The sequence below is a fragment of the Gastrolobium bilobum genome, unplaced genomic scaffold (genome assembly GCF_033153095.1).
Source record: "Gastrolobium bilobum isolate Gb01-03AN ecotype WA unplaced genomic scaffold, APGP_CSIRO_Gbil_v1 utg1090, whole genome shotgun sequence".
NCBI lineage: Eukaryota > Viridiplantae > Streptophyta > Magnoliopsida > Fabales > Fabaceae > Gastrolobium > Gastrolobium bilobum.
In genome coordinates, this window is record NW_026899797.1 from 559,871 (window position 1) to 580,938 (window position 21,068).

Sequence of the window (21,068 nt, forward strand, 5' to 3'; positions counted from 1 at the left end):
AAATCAGAATCGTTGATTTTTTTTAATCTAACGGCTCTCAGATGAGGTGTCAAACTTTTTCTTTGACACCGGTGTCAAAGGATTCTGCCTCTATATATATATATATATATATATATATATATATATATATATATATATATATGGGATAAAATTAAATTACATCAATGTAAGAATAATAAGTCTTATTAATTTTTGTATATATAACGGTTATGATTTATTGAAAATTAATTAATTAGTGTGACACAATAAAAAAAATAATTCTATCTCCTATAATATAAAAAACATTAATCCCTTATATATTTTTGCTGAATTGAACCAAGTATTTCATAGTCATTTAGCATGGGCAGCACTGATGTAATTTAACTTCCTTTTATTTGTCCTTTCACTCAGATGCACACACACGCACATATCATCATTCTTTATTTGAAAACTAGCATTTCACGTTTTGTATTTGACAAACTTATATATGTTTCGTAACAATCCTTTATCAATTTATTCATTATACTATTGACATGCATGCAACCTTTTTGGTCATTAATATTTATCAAAAGAAGAAAGGAATCTAATTGGTCAAAACTGTTAGTGTAAAAGATTTTTACACTAATATTCATTGATAATTTAACGTTATTTATCATATATTAATGAAAAAAGTATTTATCATATATTAGTGTAAAAGTATTTCGTTTTGGGATTATAAGATTAAAAAATTATAATGACAAAGACATATGTAACACTGCGATATATTAGAATTACAAAAATACCTTGATTTTTGTCACAAAATGACATCGTTTTGGCTCATCGAAGAAATCTAATTTTACCCTATATTAATAACTAAAAGCGTGAACTAATACTAAATAATAATCTATAAAAATATTAGTAAATAATATAAAATTCCTTCATAATATATCCACACTAATTTAAATTAAAAAAGAGCGAGAGTAACTCGTGTGTAGACTGGTTGACGAATTTCATAATAAATCATTTGATTTCTAGCATACGGACATGGATCGATAAAAATTGGTCTATAACTTTCAGACATACTTTGAGAAGGGTAATTCGTGTGCAGACTGGTTGGCGAATTTCATATTAGACTATGAAGGGTAAGAAGACAATCTTGTTTGACAAGAACTTCTTCCTGACATCCAGTTACTGTTGCTAGCTAATAATTTGTCAGCTGTTGGGAGACCTCGTGCTTTGAGTTGCAATAGTTAAGTTTCTTTTTGTGTTCTTTCTTTGTTTTGTTGCTTAGGCCTTTTGTTTAAAAAAAATGAGGGAGAGAAACAATTAATCGATCTCTCGTTTGAAAGAAAAAAGGTGTAAACTTAAGTAAATATTTGCATAAAGGGACAAGATCCGTTTGCAAACTTTTTTTGCAATTACACTAATGTAGGACCGGTCGTACACTGTATGATTAATGTAGGATCGGTCTTACATAGTGTAGTTTGTAAGAATTTGTAAACAAAAAAGTTTGTAAATATAACATGCCCCTTGCATAAATAGTCAATATTAAAATTAATAATAGTATTCAGAATATTTTTTTGGGTTGGTAATTGTTGTTCTTTTTGACTTTTCATACTTTTAACACTCCCTCCATAAATTGGTCATGAACCACGTTTCAATTGATATTATAATCGGTACCCGTTTTGTAAAATGTTTTAATTTTGCAACTGTTTGGAACTCGAACTCAAGTTGGGTGATTGGTGGCTGCAACACTTTTGTCATTCAATTGTTTGACAAAATAATTTTTTTATATATTTATTGTATAATTTATTATAAATTTAGTTTAACTGGTTAAATCCGACCCAATATCTCGACCAAGTCAGTTACGTATTCGAGTTTATATCATTACCTTTGGATCTAGTTTTATTTTTAGGAAAAATAGTTTATCCTTTTAAAGGATACATGTTGTGTCATTATAACTGCTTATAATTACGTGTCGTCGAAGACCGTGGGTGAATGATCACCAAAAAACTTGAATCTGATTGTAACACAAAAATTTAAAATGAATTCAACAATCAAAGTGTAGTAATAAAAAATAAGAACAGATTCACAATATGTAAGAAGAAAGAAATGATGAGAGTATGCAATGGAATCCGAGCCCAACACAATTGTCTCCTTAAGACAATTTGTTCCCCCACTATAGCCAAAGGTAGATAAACACTTGTCTCCTAGAAAAAACGGATTGTGTCTCAAGGATGATGGCAACTACCAACCAAGAGCCCGAACAAATACAACAGAATATCTGAGGAATCACAAGAATGTATGAATGTCTGCACGGATGAAGGAAAAATCCGGCAAAGTAACGATGCAGAAAATCGAATGATTTCTCTTAAGGGAGGAACATCTATATATAGATGTCGGAAAGTAATGATGAATCACCGCCGGCGAACCGCAGCGACGAACGGCGGCCAAGCAGTGCGATCGGTCACCGGTTCAATTCGAATTTAATCAAACGCACTGGTTCGGTTCAAAATAAATCGAAAGGTAAGAACCGGTTCAGTTCAAAATAAACCGAAAGGTAAGAACCGGTTCGGTTCAAAAATGGTGGGAAGCAATGGATAAAAGACAGTGGTATTTTTGGGAAAAATTATTTAATAAAAAATTATTTTTATTTCACACACACACGAACCCAATGGACGGACGGACGCCGGTGCGCGTGTGGTGGACCAAAGGCCACCTAACTCCTCTTCCCTACACAAAATGTATAGTGCCCCAAGGGAAAATTTAGTAGTGTGAGATGAGAGCTTATATACCTTCTTACCTCTTACTAATTGTCCAATGTGGAACTTCTTATAACTTACCTTTCCTTTTTTCCTTTTGTTTCAAACCCCTTCTTGTAAGAACCCACACCGTTAACTAAGGAAGTTAATTAATTAATTATGTGAAATTAGGAAATAATTCCATAATTGACCCTAATAATTATTATGAGGCTTTAATAATTATAGTAAGTGATTAAGAATGCTGAAAGTCGCTTTTCGGAAAAAAATGTAGATACCGGTTCTAGTCGATATAAATGCGTACCGAGAAAGTATCCCGAAAAATTATAATAAGTGCATGATAATTACTAGAATAATATGTAGGACTTGTAAAACGAGTTTCAAGTCAAAATAATGAGAACTGGTACCAGAAACTGGTACTGGCTATGAAAAGCGCGTACCGGAAAGGTGCTCCGAAAATTATAAGAAAAATATTTTAATTCTTGTAAAATTAAGTAGGTTAAGAATCCAAAGTTTGGGATTAAAATGTTAAGCGTAGCAATTAAAGTTATTACTGTGTGTTTAAATGTTAAGTGGCAATATATAGGCTTGTTAGCACAAAACCCTAGGCCATAACACATTCTCTACGTAAGTTTGGGGCTGGCCAGCTGCTGAGTACTGTTCCATTGTTTTTCCTCTTCCATTTCTTGAGCTTTGAGGCAACTTCCTTAATAAATCCTTCTCATAAACACTTGGTGTGAGTGAGAGTAGCTTTGGGGCTATGTTGTTGACCTTGTTCTAAGTTGGGGTTGCTGTTTGTGAGAGTTGGAGGGGTTGTCCTCTTGAATGGAGGTGGTGAGAGTCTTGTCCTTGGCTTGTGAAGCTCCAAGGAGCTTCCTTTGTGTTGAAAGAACCAACCTTTGTGAAGGCATTTTCGTGTACCCTTGAAGTCAGTACCTTGGAGCTGTTGTGTGAGCTCCAAGAGCATCCATTTTGCTGAGTTTTAGCTTTGGTAAGCTGTACCAACCTTGGTCTTGAGTTTTGTTGCTTAAAGATGAAGTCTTGGCATGTTTAATGAATTAAACAAGTAACCAACTGTCATATGAACCTCAATGAACCTTAAGATGCATGTTTAAGCTTCTGGAAGTGTTAAAAATGGAACCTTGGAAGGATATCTTCGCGAAATGCAGAAACTGCATTCTGTCGCGAAATATTCGGATATTTGCCGTGGAATATCCGGATATTGATATCCAGATATGGGTATCCAGATATTGATATCCGGATATGGGGATCTGGATATCCGGATATTGATATCCGGATATTTCCAGAGTGATATCCGGATATTGGATATCTGGATATTGCCTGTGAGATATCCGGATATTGCATATCCGGATATGTCCCCGAGGAATATCCGGATATTCTGGGTTTGCGAGGAACAGTAGCGTACTGTTCATCCAGAACTGATCTATGGGTTTGTGGACCCTAGTTTGAGGAAGTTGAACTTCTGTAATTAATTGATATAAGTCAGAATCATTCGATTAAGGGCTTATGGCTTGTGTGAAGCCTTAAGACGTAAAACGTAATGGAGAGGCGTTGCCTTAATATTGTATGCTTGCGGTGCATGTTTATTGATATGTTATTGGTCCTTAACAGATTGTGAATCTGCTGTGCTTGGATTTTGAGCTGTGGACTCTTGGCTTTGGGTGTTAGCTTGCAAGGTAAGCTTTCGTGTCCTCGGTTTAGCCATGTTATGGTTCTACCATGTCCCATGGGGGTATGGTTATATGCATGCTGTGTTACATGCTTTGAATATTTGAAATGCTGTTGAGCTTTGTGTGTAATGGCTTTTAATATGCATATGTTGTTTCATCTTGACGGTAAGCCTGAGTATGTGGCGTCATACGATATGGTGAACCGGGGTGAATGCAAGTGGCATCTTGCACTAATTGTGGGTAATAGACGTATACTTATTCCTACATTTCTTTGGCCAGTAGAATAGTATTGACACACATGACATGATTATCTGCTGCATTGCACTGTTTTAGAAATGATATTGATGAACTGCTTTTAAACTTATATTGCACATGTAAGTGAGCTTGGGGTGGAAGATCCTTGAGGACCCCTCGTCTTACTGAGATTTCTTGTGTAGAGATCTCACCCCACGTTTGGGGAATGCTTATTTCAGGTTCAGGTAGTATGGTGACTGATGCCTCTGGCGGCAGGAGGCTAGAGCTTAGCTGATTATGATATTACTGCTTATTTGCTAGCATGACTGGACTGGATGCTGTTTATGTTTTTCGCATTATTATTATGTTGTTGATGTTGAGACTTATGTTGGGCTTTGTTGCCTTGTTTGGGTGAGCATGGGAGTTGTCCATGCCACTATGTTGTTAGTACTTATGAGTTGAGTTGTATAAACTGATAGTTGATCCGGTCTACGTGTTGTAGTTCCGTGACTAGAGACATACATTATGTTATTTTAATTATGAGGTATTTCAGTTAGCTGTTTTATTGCAATTGCATACAGGCGATGTTTTATTAATTGATTAGTAAGCAAGTTGGTAATGATAATGACATCATAATTGAAAAGAAAAAGATATTCCACAATTTTTAATTAAGCACAGTTTAATACGATGGTATGATAATATTACCGGATATATACGAGGTGTTACACTTCTCATCCATAACCCATAGAGTTTTTTATACTCAAATTCTAACATTATGTACTTTGAAAGTACATAGTTATAATATTAAAGTAGTATTTTGTTTTTCTCTTTAGAATCTGTCGTTTAACGTGGAAAGTGAAAAAAAATATAACTTTTTTTTAAGATACACAGGAAGGCCAAAGCCCAAGAAAAAAAGTATAATTTTAATATTATAATCATGTATTATCTTTAATATATAGTTATAAACAGTTAAAAGGACACAACTTGTGTCCTTTAAAAAGATAAAATATTTCCCTTTATTTTAAGCTAGAAAGGATCTATTTCTTACTGTAATATAATTCCTGTTACAAATTTAATAAACAATAGTAATTAAGTAAATTAAATTTATGACATATGTTTTAAATGGGGAAGGTTATTTTTTCTTACAAAATTACAAACTACACTAAGTCTGACCAGTCATACACTACCCTCTTGATTGAAGCCTGACTAGTCATACATAGTGTAGTTTGTAAGAAAAAAAGTTTGTCAATATAACCGGAATAGTGACCATTTTGCCACGCCTGACCAAAATATTTACCAGACTGCCACGCCAACAGTAAATTTTCCCATAATGTCACGTGGCATAATTCGCTCCACTGTGCAGCGAAATATGCTTGCAAATAATTCGCTACACAGTGTAGCGAATTATGCCATGTCAGGGTGCACAGTCAGCAGTAATGACGTGTCAAGCAGGCAGTCATCCAAGCATAATTCACTACACAGTGTAGCGAATTATTGCCTGCTTGACATGTGTCATTTTTGCTGACTGTGCACCCTGACATGGCATAATTCGCTACACTGTGTAGTGAATTATTTGCAAGCATATTTCACTGCCCAGTGTAGCAAATTATGCCACGTGGCATTCTGAGAAAACTTACTGTTGACGTGGCAGTCTGGTAAATATTTTGGCCAGGCATGGCAAAATGGTCACTGTCCCAATACAACCATCCCATTTTAAATTAATGGATTCTTGATGTCGTAGGATGTGGGGACAAAAAACAATCCATACATGGCGTTTGTCTACACATCGTTCAAAGAGCGAGCCACTTTTGTATCACACGGTAACACGGCTCGGTCGGCTAAGGAGGGTGGTGATCCGGTGCTTGCACGCATATGCGGCACTATCGTTGCAGATGAGAAGCGCTAGGAGAATGCGTACGTGAGGATCATAGAGGAGCTTCTAAAAGCGGATCCCATAGAGACAATGATGGCCATAACATACATGATGCGCCACAAGATCACTATGCCAGCGCATTTAATGTATGATGGGCGGGACCCACGCCTCTTCGATCACTTCTCTGCAGTGGCACAGCGCCTCGACATATACATTGTCGGTGATTACACAGACATCATGGAGTTCTTGATCGAACGGTGGAGATTGGAGAAGCTGAAGGGTTTGACAAGTGAGGGAAAGCGTGAACAGGAGTTTGTGTGTGGGCTTCCACCCAAGATTAAGAGGCTGCAAGAGCGAGCTGAAAAGCGTGCGTGTAAGAATAAGATGAATGTAAAATTCAGTGGATCTTTAACAAAGATGTGCTCTTTTGAAATAAAGTGTAAAGAATCAATTCATCACAAAATTTTAAAGTGTTAGATGAGAATTTTTTTAATGGTTTATATTATTCTCTAACACACTCTCTCACACAAGAGCCCTTTGGGATTGAAGTGCGGATATTGCGCAGGCCCAATGTTTTTTTATTTTACCTTGTGTTTATTTTAGTTCCACTCGAAAGTGGGGGCGGTGAGAATCGAACCTGTGACCTTGTGGTCAATGAAACTATGATACCAAGTAAAGAATCAATTCAACCCAAAATCTTAAGGCGTTAGGTGAGAGCCTTTTTAATGATTTATATTATTCTTTAGCAGAAAGACCACTAGATGTTTACCATGAACCAAACCAGAATAATTTGATATAAAAACTTCGTTTTATGATTTTACTCCTCCATGTGGATAGAACATCTTATTGACTTCCCCGCATGTAATCAAAAGCTTCTTATTTACTATTACTATTAATTTATGGAAAAATTGATTTATGCCCTTTGTAAGAACCTGCACCGCTAAATAATTAATTAAATAAGATTATTGATGCTGGAGCATGGATTTGATAAAGATTATGCATAATTATGGAAAGATAAATATTTAGAAAGTCGAATAATACTTAAAGTCTCTTTTCAGACGAAATTTAGATGAAAAGTGCAGATATCGGTGTTGCTTCGCGGTATAAGTGTATACCGATAAAGTATCCCAAAAAATTATAATAAAATTATAAATATTCCTAGAAAAATATCTAGGACTAGAATATCAAGTTTGGACTAGAATATCAAAAGCTTCTTATTTACTATTACTATTAAAATATTAAGGGTGTGCATGACAACTATTCTATTCCCGAGCATTGTTTCTGAAAAGAAACAATTGTTTTCTATTTTTGTGCCTTGGAACAGTTTCTGAGAAAAAAATGTGTTTGACAACATGTTCCATTTTTATTCCAGCCTTGAGAATTGTTTTAGATAACACAACAAATAATATAATAAAAAATAATTCCTATTAAATATAAAAAAAATTCGGATCAACTCTTTCCTTTCCATATGGTGTGGTTGTGGTGGTGGCGGTGGCGGCGGTACGGTAGTGGTGGTGGCAGTGACGTGATGAAGATAGTGGTGGTGGTTGTGACGGCAGTGGCTGCGACGATGGCAGTGATAATGGTGGCAGCGATGGTGGTTGTGGTGGGGATGGTGGTGGTGGAGGTGACGGCAGTGGCAGTGTAAGAACCTGTACCGTTAATTAAGGTAATTAACTAATTAATTATGTGAAAATAGAAAATAATTCCATAATTGACCCTAATAATTATTAAGAGGCTTTAATAATTATGATAAGTTATTAAGAATGCTGAAAGTCGCTTTTCAGAAGAAAAGTGCAGATACCGGTTCTGCTAGTCGGCATAAATGCGTACCGAAAAAGTATCCCGGAAAATTATAATAAGTGCATGAATATTACTAAAATAATATATAGGACTTGTAAAACGAGTTTCAAGTCAAAATAATGAGAACTGGTGCCAGAAACTGATAATGGCTATGAAAAGCGCGTACCAAAAAGGTGCTCCGAAAAATATAAGAAAAATATGACTTCTTGTAAAATTGAGTAGGTTAAGAATCTTGAGTTTGGGATTAAAATGCTAAGCGTAGCAATTAAAGTTAATACTGTGTGTTTAATGCTTAAGTGGCCTATATATACCCTCATGATTGGCACACAACCCTAGAATCAGTTTTCCTACGTGAGTTTTTGTGGAGGCTGACCTGAATAGTGTCCCTTTGGCTTTCTTCTCCATTCCTTGACCAAGTAATCACCTTTGATGCTTGTGCCTTCATCTAAACACTTGTGCATTGTGTGAGTGATCCTTGTGAAGGTGAGAGATGGCCTTTTTCTGGTTGTGCAACTTCTGAGTTTTGAGTTTGGGGGCTGACCTTGTTGGTTTGAGTGTTGAGGAGCTTTGTTCTTTGCTTGTGAGGCTTCAAGGAGCAACCTTTGTTAAGAGAGAACCTTGGTGGTGTGTCTTTTTTCGTTTCTTGAAGAAGTCAGAACCTTGGAGTTGTCTTGTGAGCTCCAAGAGCACCTTTTGTTGGCTGGTTGAGCTTTGGGTGAGTTACCTTAACATGATCTTGAGTTTTTATGGCTTAAAGGTGGTGTCTTTGCATGTAAATGGGTTAAACAAGTAACTAACATGTGTATGAACCTGTATTGACCTAAAAATGGAGTCTTGAACGCATTTCATTGGTAAAAAGTGGACCTTTGGAGGATATCTTCACGAAATGCAGAAACTGCATTCTGTCGTGAAATATCCGAATATCTGATCGTGAAATATCCGGATATTGGATATCCGGATATGGGGATCTGGATATCCGGATATTGATATCCGGATATGTACAGTGAGATATCCGGATATTGGATATCTGGATATGCCCTCGAGAAATATCCGGATATTCTGGGATTTCGTAGAACAGTAGCTGTGTTGTGTGTACAGTAGGCTATTGGGGGTTTGTGGACCCTAGATTGATGAAGTTGAACTTCTGTAATTAATGAACTAAGTCAGAATCATGTGATTAAGGGCTTGTGGCTTTGTTAGAAGCCTTAAGACGTAAAACGTAAAGGAAAGACGTTGTCTTTAAGTGTATGCTTGTAGAGTTTGATTAATGTATTATTGGTCCATAACAGATTGTGATACTGCTGTGTTTGGGCTTTGAGATTGTGGACTCTTGGCTTGGATAGCTAGCTTGCAAGGTAAGCTTTTGTGTCCTCGGTTTAGCCATGTTGTGGTTCCACAATGTCCCATGGGGGTATGGTTATATGCATGTTGTGTTACATGCTTTTGATGTTTTGGAAATGCTATTGAGCTGTTATATGCTAGTGCCTTTATGATATGCATGTGGTGTTCCACCTATACGGTAAGCCTGAGTATGTAGTACATACAATATGGTGAGGTTGTGGGTGAGGTGCAAGCGGTGTTCCTTGTACTACATGTAGGTCTAGACGTATTCCTGCATTTCTCTGGCCAGTAGAATAGTATTAAACACACATGGCATGAATATCTGTTGCACTGCATAGTTTTGGAACTGATATTGATATTACTGCTTTTAGAACTTATTTTGCACATGTAAGTGAGCTTGGGGTGGAAGATCCTTGATGATCCCTTGTCTTACTGAGATTTCTGGTTTAGAGATCTCACCCCACGTTTGGGGAATGCTTATTTCAGGTTCAGGTAATGCAGGGATTGAGACCTCTAGTGGCAGGAGGCCAGAGCTTAGCTGATAGATGTTGCATGTTTATGCTGCTATGTTTGATGCTGGATCCTGTTTACTGTCTTATGCTTTTAGCTTCAGTTTATGGATTATTATGTTGAGACTTGGTTGATTATGTCATTGATTTGGTGAGCATGGGGATTGTCCATGCCACTTAGACTTGTTTATGTCTTGTTCTATTTGGAGTTGTATTAATGTATCAGGATATTGTCCGGATTACGTGTTGTAATGTCGTGACTTAGATACTCATTATATCTATATTTTGAGGTATTTCAGTTAGATGTCTTATTGCAATTTACATACAGGCGATATTTTATGAAATTGATTAAGTAATCAACTTGGCTAAGTATAATGACGTCATAATTGAAAAGAAAAAGATATTCCGCATTTTTAATTAAGCGCAGCTTAATACGATAGTATGATAACACTACCGGGTATACACAAGGTGTTACAGGAAGCGACAATGGTGGTGGGTATGGTGGTTGGTGGCGGCAACAATGGTAGCGGTGGTGGTGGTTGTGAAGACATCATGGTGGTGGTGGTGGCAGTGGCTGTGGCGGTGGTGGTAGGTGAGAGTGGTGGTGGTGGCGATGGCTTGGTGATGGTAGTGGTGGCGTTGGTGTAATGGTGGTGATGACGGTAATGGCTGTGACGATGGTGGTGGTGGTTGGTGGTGGCGACGGTGGTGAAGACGGTAAGTGTTACGACAATGGTAGTGGTGGTTGGTGACAGTGGTGGTGATGGTAGTGGCGGCGTCGTGGTGGTGGTAGTGATGGCGATGAGGGTGGTGGCACTGGCGTGTGATGGCGGTGGTGGCGGTGACGGCAATGGTTGCGATGATGGTGGTGGTGGTTGATGGCGATGATAGTGATGGTGATGGTGGTGGTGGTGGTGGCGGCGATGGTAGTTGTGGTGATGGTGGCATGGTGGTAGTGATGGGTGGAGGTGGTGGTAATGGTGGCGGTGACATCGTAGTGGTGAGGGGTGGTGACGGCGACACTAAAGGTACGATGGCGGCGGCGACGATGGTGGCGATAGTCGTGTCAGGATGATGGTAGTGGTGGTGATGATGGTAGAGGTGGAGAGTGATTGAGAGAGATAAGTGTTTCTCATTTTGAGCCCAGGAATAAAAAGCAGAAAATTTTTTATTCTTTTTTCTGTTCCCCAGCACAAAAATTAAACCAGTTCATCCTGGGAATAAAAAAATAAATCAGTTTTACCGAACGAGTTTCCTATCCATTTCTGTTCCCGGGAGTAGAAATTAAAAAATAATGGATTCCGAGAAAGTTGTCATGTTCACCATAAGTAGCCAGTACTAGAATGTACAGTCTTTTTTATGATGTACGACAAGTAGCCAGTGCTAGAATGTTTTAATGACCGAATTTCGCTCGCCCTCTGCTTGTACTTTCGCTTATTTTCTAAAACTGAATAACGCGTAATTCTTTGTAAGAGTGAAAGGATATAAGTTGTGTCATTTAAAATGATAAACACTTCTCCCTTAAACTATTGTGGATGATACAGACGTTGAAACTTTTAACCTACTGCACACACAAAAATGTATTCCCTTTTTTATTTTAAAAAAAAACAGAGAGAAACTTTTAACACTTGTAAATGGTCGCATAATTTCTAGATAGATTAAAAACAATTACGAGAACCATCTTCAAAATAATAATAATAATACATAATAAGTAATTATATTTTTTGGACTTTAAAAAAGATAAAAAAAATCTAATTTATTTCATTTAATTTAAGTTATATGCACTTAAATTTAAAATTTTAAAATAAAGTCTATTTTTTGTTGAAAACAACAGTGTATTTTAAAAACATATAAATTTAAAATAAAAATAAGATATTATTCTTATATTTTTTAATGTATATTTTATATGTTTTTTTCATTACTTTTATATTATAAACTCAATCGACCTTCATCTTTACTCTCTCCTCTTATTGATGATTGGAATTGTGATTTAATATAATTGGAGAAAAATTAATAAAATAAACTTAAAAAAATATGGGTATCATATCTTATTAAACAAGTTATGTATATGACTGATTTTTCACTCCAACCAAGTTGATCCAATTCTTATAATTATAGAGTGAGTTAATAATTAAGGGTGTACATAATAATTCTTTTTCGTCCATGTTATTTGATAGAAATATTTTTTTTTTTTATTTCTGTACTCAAGAACAAAGGATCAATTTTTTTTTTCCAAATTTTGCTTTTGGGTTTATTATTTAAAATAAAAAATAAATCGATTTTATGAAGCACAATTTTTTTACCATTTTTTCATTGATCAAAAATAAAAATTTATTTTTGTGAATTTTATCATGCACACACTAAGATGTCTTAGCTAAAGTCGTGGTTGAGAATGAGAATGAGGAAATCAGTGATCTCGGGTAAGACTAGCACAACTTATCTACTTGTATTTGGATACAGATATGGAGATGTCTTAGCTAAAGTCGTGGTTGACCTATAAGGGTATAGCTCGCACTGAACAGACCCACAAAGAGACTCTATGAGGAAATCTCACAGATAGTATCATTAGAGTAGTCTCTTTATATTTGGGTATGTCTTTCCTTAGACCAGAAGTTATTACCTAGACTGTGTTCTAGAAGGCATGCTTTGATTGTATACCTCGTCTGTCTGAAACATGGAGACTCATAGGTACACTGTTGGACTTGTCCTGAAAGAGCACAGGGCTAGGGTGATAAGCTGAAGGAATTCGTCAAATCTCTGTGAGAGATTAGGTTATCTGTAAACTGGAGAAATCGGGATGACATTTACTGGGACTCGGGAATTGAAGATGATTTGCCTTTAGAGTCAGTAAATTGAAGATTCCCTATTTCGAATAAAGCTTACCCTAAACCGCAAGGGTTAATACGTTTCCTTACCCTAGGTTTAATGGGAAGGTAACCGAGACGAAAGGAAATATATACGACAACCAAATATGTGTAATAGGATGATCAAGTCATTAATCTAACTAGCTCTGGGGAAACAAAACATTGCTAGTGCTCTGTGTTGTCATTAAATAGGTTGTGGGCTTGTTGGGCCTGAGCCCATTTATGTCAGTGACTATGTTGGACCTAATGGGTCACACACTAACACCTTATTGTCACGATGATCTAGCATTAAAGGTATTGGGCCTAATAATGGTTGTTAGCCCAAGAAGAAGTTTGGAAGCCCACCTAAAGGGAAAAGGGCACATGGATCATGTAATGGGCTTGGATGGTCCAAGACATTACTAATTAATTTAATTGGTTAAATTAATTATCAAATATTTAAATTTTGAATTTTGAATTTGAAATTTGAATTTTGAAATTTGAATTTTGAAATTTGAAATTTGAATTTTGAATTTTGAATTTGAGTTTTGAAATTTGAAATTTGAATTTAGAATTTAAATGTTTGAACGTTTGAATTTAAATGTTTGAATTCGAATTTGAATTGGCTGTGAAAAGTTGTTTCATAACAAAAGGATAAGATGAGATCTTGTTGGAACAAATCCCTTGTATCAAAAGGAGATCTTTGGAGATCATCCAAGGCTAAATAGGGTGCCACTTTTGGTTGGATATGAGTGTCATCTTGTCAATCAAACAAGCTCCAATCAGATTTGGTTGTTGAGAGAATCAGTGAGCTAGTTGGTTCAAACTTGAATGCAACTACTCAACGTATCTGGACCCCTTTTGGGGCTGAATGGTGCGCATAGATAGGATGGTCATATGATGACCATTAGGTCAGAATCTTGACTAGATAAAGACCTAGTCTCATGAGGATTCAAAGTGGAGGTTGTTGGGAATTTTGAATTGCAACAACTCCACATTTATCTCCTCTTGTTGTGCGCCACTTTTAATGTGATTAAAAGTGAAAAATATGAATCAACTCTCTAATTCCCTCACTCTCTTGTGCGCCAACTTGGGTAAGTTCTCCTTAGGGTTTTCACAAAAACTCCTACCTAATTCTACTCCAATCCATGCCCCACTCTTGTGAAGTTTTCATGTTGAAGACTTCACTCTTTTAAACACCTTTACCTAGCCTCCTCCTTCACACATTGGACGCCTAGCAAGCTTGGTGTGGTGGTCAATTGGCGGCTTTCAAGAAAGTGTTCTTGCATCTTGATCTGGGTGGTGTGGATCAACGTTAGAGGGTTTGAACCCTTCAAACCTGACAGTGATCTCCTTGCTGTTTGAATCACAAACAAAGGTAACATCATGCTGTCTTAAAGCATGAGTCTTGAATGCATGTGTAGTTCCGCTTGAAAAATTGTTTTTCCCTCTCACATGCTTTGGCCTTCAAGGCCATTTAACTTTCACATCCTTTATTAATTTATTCATTGTATTATTGACATGCATTCTTTTGTTCATTTATACACAAATATGAGAGAAGAATTTTATCAAAAGAAGAAAGAAATCTAATTGGTCGATCGATACTGTTAGTGTAAAAGATTTTTACACTAATATTAATTAATATTTTTACAAATTGTTTTTTTTACAAGTAATCTATCTCTCGTTTGAAAGAAAAGAGGTGCAACCTTATGTAAATATTTGCATAAATAGGTCAATATTGAAATTAATAATGGTATACAATTTTATTTTATTTTTATATTTTAATTAACCCTCCAACATCTAGTTTTATTTTAAGCTACAAAGCATCCTAATATAATTCTAACTGTAATATATATTCCTGCTACGAATTAAATAAACAACAGTAATTAAGTAAATTAAATTTATTACATATGTTTTAAATTAAATGATTCTAGCTTGTTGTAGGATTTGGGGACAGAAAATAACCCATACATGGGGTTTGTCTACACATCGTTTCAAGAGCGAGCCATTTTTGTATCACACGGTAACACGGCTCGGTTGGCTAAGGAGGGTGGTGATCCAGTGCTTGCGCGCATATGCGGCACCGTCGCTGCGGATGAGAAGCGCCACGAGAACGCGTACGTGAGGATCGTAGAGAAGCTTTTAGAAGTGGATCCCACGGGGGCCATGATGGCCATAGCATACATGATGCGCCACAAGATCACCATGCCAGCGCATTTAGTGTATGATGGGCGGGACCCACACCTCTTCGATCACTTCTCTGCGGTGGCACAACGCCTCGGCGTGTACACTGCCGGTGATTACGCAGATATCATGGAGTTCTTGATCGTAAGGTGGAGATTGGAGAAGCTGAAGGGTTTGACGAGTGAGGGAAAGCGTGCACAGGATTTCGTGTGTGGGCTTCCACCCATAATTAGGAGGCTGCAAGAGCGAGCTGAAGAGCAAGCGCGCAAGAACAAGATAAATGTCAACTTCAGCTGGATCTTTAACAAAGAGGTGCTCCTTTGAAAGAAAGACCACTAGATGTTTATCATGCACCAGAATAATTTGATATAAACACTTCGTTCTAAGATTTTACTCTTCCATGTGGATAGAACATCTTATGGACTGCCCGGCATGTAATCAAAAGCTGCTTCTTCTTATTTACTATTACTATTAATTTATGAAAAAATGATTTATGTTTTTATGCAGAAAACATTGAGAATGATATGTTTACAATTTTTTTTTTTACAAATTACACTAAGTATGACCGGTCATACACTCTTGATTAGTGTATGACCAATCAGACATAGTGTAGTTTATAAGAGTTTGTAAACAAAAAGTTTATAAATATAACTTTCTCCAGAAAACATTTATCTGGACAAAAGCACTGTATTAAGAATGTTTTGTGAAAGATTTTCCTACTAAAGATGTAGTCAAAGAGGTCCACTTGACAAGATCAGTCTCGTAAGAAATTTTTTCAACACTAATGATACAGATGAAGTATCTGTAACAGAAGTAACTAACTATGTGTTGTTTTATTTCTTCAATGCAGTAATCCTTTACAATACACCAATCAGTTCCTTATATTTGCATTACATGCCACATTGGCCAATAACCCACTACCCTTACTAACTACCCAATAGCATATACAGAATACACTTATTGACTACCTAATAGCATATACAGAAGACACTTAGGCCTATTGGACATAGTCCTTAAACCATATTGGGCCACTTCTCAATCTTGTTTCGCTTTCCTTCGAAGCCACAACTCCTTCACTCGTATCAACTGCCCTCTCTTCGAACGCTACCTTGTCCTCAAGGTTCAGATTCGGGTAAGCTTTGCGCAGCTCAAGAGCATCGTCCCAAGATGCATCTTCAAGAACCGTAGCTGACCACTGGACCAAATATTGTTGTTTTGGTCTACCACTAACCTTCACTTGACGCGAAGCTAATAGTGCAATAGGTTGTTGAACAGGTTTATTTTGCACTGTTAATTCTGGAAAAGGTTCAAAACTCACATCATTGGCTCCGTAAAACGGTTTCAACAATGAAACATGGAAAATAGGATGTATCAAGCTGCCTTCTGGTGAGGTGAGTTTGTAAGCTACAGGGCTAATTACTTTCTCCACCTTGTAAGGTTCAAAATACCTCTTTGCTAATTTATGATTTTCTCTTCTTACCATAGACAATTGGCGATATGGTTGTAACTTCACCAAAACAATATCCCTTACCTTGAATGTGTGTTCCTGCCTATGCTTGTCAGCTTGGTGTTTCATTCGTTCTTGAGCTCTCTTCAATTGAATCTTCAAATAGCTCAACACCTCTTGTCTCTGCTGTAACATCATATCAACAGCCTCTACTTGTACAGTACCTTTTTGATATTAAGGAATTAACACTGGAGTCTTCCCATACACTGCCTGAAAGGGGGACATGTTAATCGCAGAGTGCACTGATGTGTTATAATGCAATTCTGCCCAACATAGCGGCTGAGACCATTTGGAATTTTGCTCAGAGCAAAATGCTCTCAAATATTGCTCAAGATAGCGATTTGTTACTTCTGATTGGCCATCAGTTTGGGGATGGTATGCTGAACTTGCAAGTAATTTGGTATCACTCAACTGAAACAAATGATGCCAAAATTTGCTCATGAACACTGCATCACGATCTGAGAGCAATGATCTAGGAAAACCATGATGTTTAACCACTAATTTACAGAAAAGCTGCGCAACTGTTGCAGCTGTATAGGATGATGGAAGAGAGCCAAAAGGGGCATATTTGGATAATCTATCCACTACCACCAGAATTGTAGTAAACCCATTGGAATGAGGGAGTGATGTAATGAAGTCAAGTGTTAAATCATGAAAGATGGAATCAGGAATAGGTAAAGGTTGTAGCAATCCCAAGGGAAGTTGGGTTGATGTTTTGATGTGCCGACAAATTGTGCATTCTTTGATGAATCTCTTAACATCATTACACATATTTTTTCCAAAAAAATGAAGCAGACAAACGCAAATATATGCGTTGGATGCCAGCATGGCCTCCTACTGGTGTGCAATGTGCTTCACTTAACAGTGTTTCTCTAAGGGAAGACTTAGACCCTAATATACATCTATTATTGTGAAAAATGATATCATGGCGTCTGGATAATGCAGAATCACTGTATGTACCTTCATTCAAAGCTTTGTGAGTCTCTAGCAGCTCTTGATCTTGTTTGTTTTCTTCCTTAATTTTCTCCCAAATATTTAATGTTGGTTCAGACCTCAAGGCATATATAAGTGCCTTGTCATCCTCAGGAAATTGCCTTGATAATGCATCCTCTACTATATTAGAGGCTCCTGATTGTATTCTATGATAAAATGGTATCCCATTAACTTGTAAAGATACTTTTGCTGATCTGCTATATGAACAGTTTGATGAAGAAATTCCCTTAAACTCTGGTAATCCGTTTTAATTACAAAATGGGACCCAAGGAGATAATGACGCCACCTTTTGATTGCCTTAGTTAGTGCATACAATTCACGAACATATGCTGATGATGCTGCCATTCTTGGACCAAACTTCTTGCTAAAAAATAAATTGGTTTTCCCTTTGTAACAGCACTACACTAGCTGCTACATTGGAAGCATCGGATTCAACTATGAAGGGTGATGTGAAATCTGGAAACTGTAATATTGGAGTGGATGACATTGCTTCCTTCAAGGCTGAAAAGGCAGAATTTTCCTCCTTGCTCCATATAATCTTGTCTTGCTTCAATAATTCTGTTAAAGGATGAGCCAAAGATGCATAGCATTTCACAAATCTCCTACAGTATCCTGTTAAATCGAGAAATGCCCCCAATTGTTTGATTGATTTGGGAATTGGCCAATCTATCATAGCTGCTATTTTTCGAAGATCTACTCTGACACCTTTTGCTATCATAACATGTCTCAAATAAGCTATCTCCTCAACCCCGAACTTACATTTACTGAGTTTAACAAAGAAATAATTTTGTAGCAGACAGGTCAAGGCTATTTGGAAATGACTAACGTTGCTACTCTAAGGATTCACTATAGATTAAAACCATCAAAAAATACCACAACGAATTTCTTCAAAAATGGGCGAAAAAACCCATTCATTGCAGCTTGAAAGGTTGCAGGTGCATTTGTGAGGTCAAAAGGCATCACTTTGAACTCATAATGACCATCGTGAGTTCTAAAAGTTGTTTTATGTATGTCATCTGGTTTCATCCTAATTATTTGATGATACCCTGAACGCAAGTCCAACTAAGTAAACACCTTGGCATCAAAAAGTTCATCCAATAGTTCATCTATTATTGGAATAGGAAATGCATCCTTAATGGTCATGGCATTTAAAGCCCGATAATCCACACACATTCTCCAAGTGTGATCATATTTTCTAACTAGTAACACAGGAGAAGAGAAGGCACTATGGCTATGTTGAATCCATCCATTAGCCAACAATTCTGCAACTTGTTTCTTTATTTCCTCCTTGTGATGGTGTGGATACCTATAAGGCTTGACCTTCACAGATTTGGAATTATCCAACAACTGAATTGCATGCGTTCTGTCTTTGAAGGTTGGTAAGACCTTTGGTTTATCAAATACTTGCTGAGAGCTGACTAAGGTATGCCATAATATTACAGGAATCTTCTCTTTTAAAACTAAAAGATCAGCATTTACCTCTTCCTCACTGGTGTAATTTTCTTGCCCCTCAATAGTATTCCATGTGGCATCTGTTACTGCATTAATTTGCTTATCTTGATGTGTCTTCACTCCATGTAATGTAATCAACTTCCCCCGCAAGTAAATTCCATCAGGAGTTCCTCATAATGATGAGTAACTCTCCCCAACGTCACCAACCATTTCATTCCCAACACTATATTCAAATCACACAGCTCCACCACATATAATTTTGTTTTAGAACAGTGCCCCTGAATCAACAATTTCACCTTAGGACATTTCTTTTCACATAATAAGAATTCTCCATTACCCATGAAAACTCTCATCTTGGTGGTTCGTTGTTGCGAAATCGGCAAGTATACCGTTCGTTTCAAGTAATAAAATGATAAGTAAGATATCGTCTCACGAGGATTAATGCACCAATAACTAATTTTAACTATTCCATTTGAATTGGAAGAAAAGAATTCGGTTGGTTGTGAAAATATTTATGATTGTAATTTAAAAATAATAAAATTCAAAAGCATGCAAAAAAATGAAGAACGTCAAGAAAATATGAGAGTGATTAAAAATTGTAAAACAACTGCAGTCAGGATGCACTTCACCTCCGATCCTCCCTTATATTCCTAAATTATATTTAACTAATTTATTAGCTTAGACAATTCATTATTCCTTATAAAATAATTAAACCATAATGTCTTAGTGATTTCAACTCTTTAACCCAATTAGAATCCTAGTGTCCTAGTAATTCCTTTTGAATTAAGCATTAAGCAAATGAATTAAAAGTCTGCAATCTATGTAAGCCTATATCTAGGTCATACATGGATTGTTATTCTACCCTTGTCCATATTAAAACCCCAATATGTCTATTGTGAGCCCTAACCCTCAAAACTCTATAATAGAGCGATCAATTCTATCAAGGATATGGAAAAATTAACACAGACAGAATAAAACTAACTAAACTAATTAATTTAAAAAAAATATATAGAAAATATAAAAGATTCACATTGGGTTCGTGATCCCAACTACAAAAATAAATTAGCCAGACATATCTGGCTTTAACAATTCAAAATAGTAAAAAGAATTCAAAACAAAGAAAGAAAAGAAAAAAATGAAGAAGAAAGATCAATGGTCTTCAATCTTCAAGTTCTCCGGAATCTTGATCTCCAGCGTGAGTCTCCTCCTCTGAATATTGTTGCCTCTGTCGAATTGTCCTCTGTGTTTCTAATAGTTGCCTTTTTATAGGGATGAAACCATATCTTTTAATTTCTCATAATATCTTCATTGGAATCTTCACTAGAATCTCCTATCATATCTTTGATCCAATCCTTCAAATCTTCTCTCTCTTTTTTGGTAATCTAATCTTCCCTTTTTTAATTTAATGGAAAATTTTCCTTAAAAATATTCAAAGGAAGATTTGATAAGATCTTCAATGATTCAAAAATTCAAAGCAACTCTACTTGATATCTTCAATTTATCTCTTTATTGAGCTGAAATTACTGCAAAATATAAGAAATCTTATGAGAATATTATTGAAAATAAAATAACAATTTAATTATAATTCTCATAACTTTTAATTACTTTTAAATTAATTTCATGCTCATATTGACCCTTAATACATAGTAAATTGAAGACTCATCATTCGTACCATTGGTAATTGAAGTTGCTTAGCCAATTCCCTCCTTATAAAACTATGGGAACTACCAGAATCAATCAAAACCTGAACCTTTTGATTGCTTACTGTTGCTATTAAAATCAGTGACTGGGCATCTGCAGGCCTAGAGAAGGAATGTAAGGAAGCATTTATCCTTTGCCCTTGGTTATCATCCTGATGCCAAAGGATTTCTTCTTCCAATTCCCCTTATGGCTCCTCATCATCCACAATCACGAACAACAT

At 36.4% G+C, this 21,068-nt stretch overlaps 1 protein-coding gene and 1 pseudogene across 1 annotated transcript; both read left to right on the forward strand.

Annotated features, from left to right (window-relative positions):
* Positions 1-5,764: 5,764 nt before the first annotated feature.
* LOC133293571 (stearoyl-[acyl-carrier-protein] 9-desaturase 6, chloroplastic-like) lies at positions 5,765-7,276 on the forward strand (annotated as a pseudogene).
* Positions 7,277-11,201: 3,925 nt separating this feature from the next.
* On the forward strand, positions 11,202-15,519 carry LOC133293573 (stearoyl-[acyl-carrier-protein] 9-desaturase 6, chloroplastic-like). Its single transcript, XM_061492162.1, has 2 exons — positions 11,202-11,219; positions 14,956-15,519. Exons 1-2 carry the CDS (start codon positions 11,202-11,204, stop codon positions 15,517-15,519), a joined length of 582 nt encoding a protein of 193 aa, XP_061348146.1.
* The last annotated feature ends 5,549 nt before the right edge of the window (positions 15,520-21,068 follow it).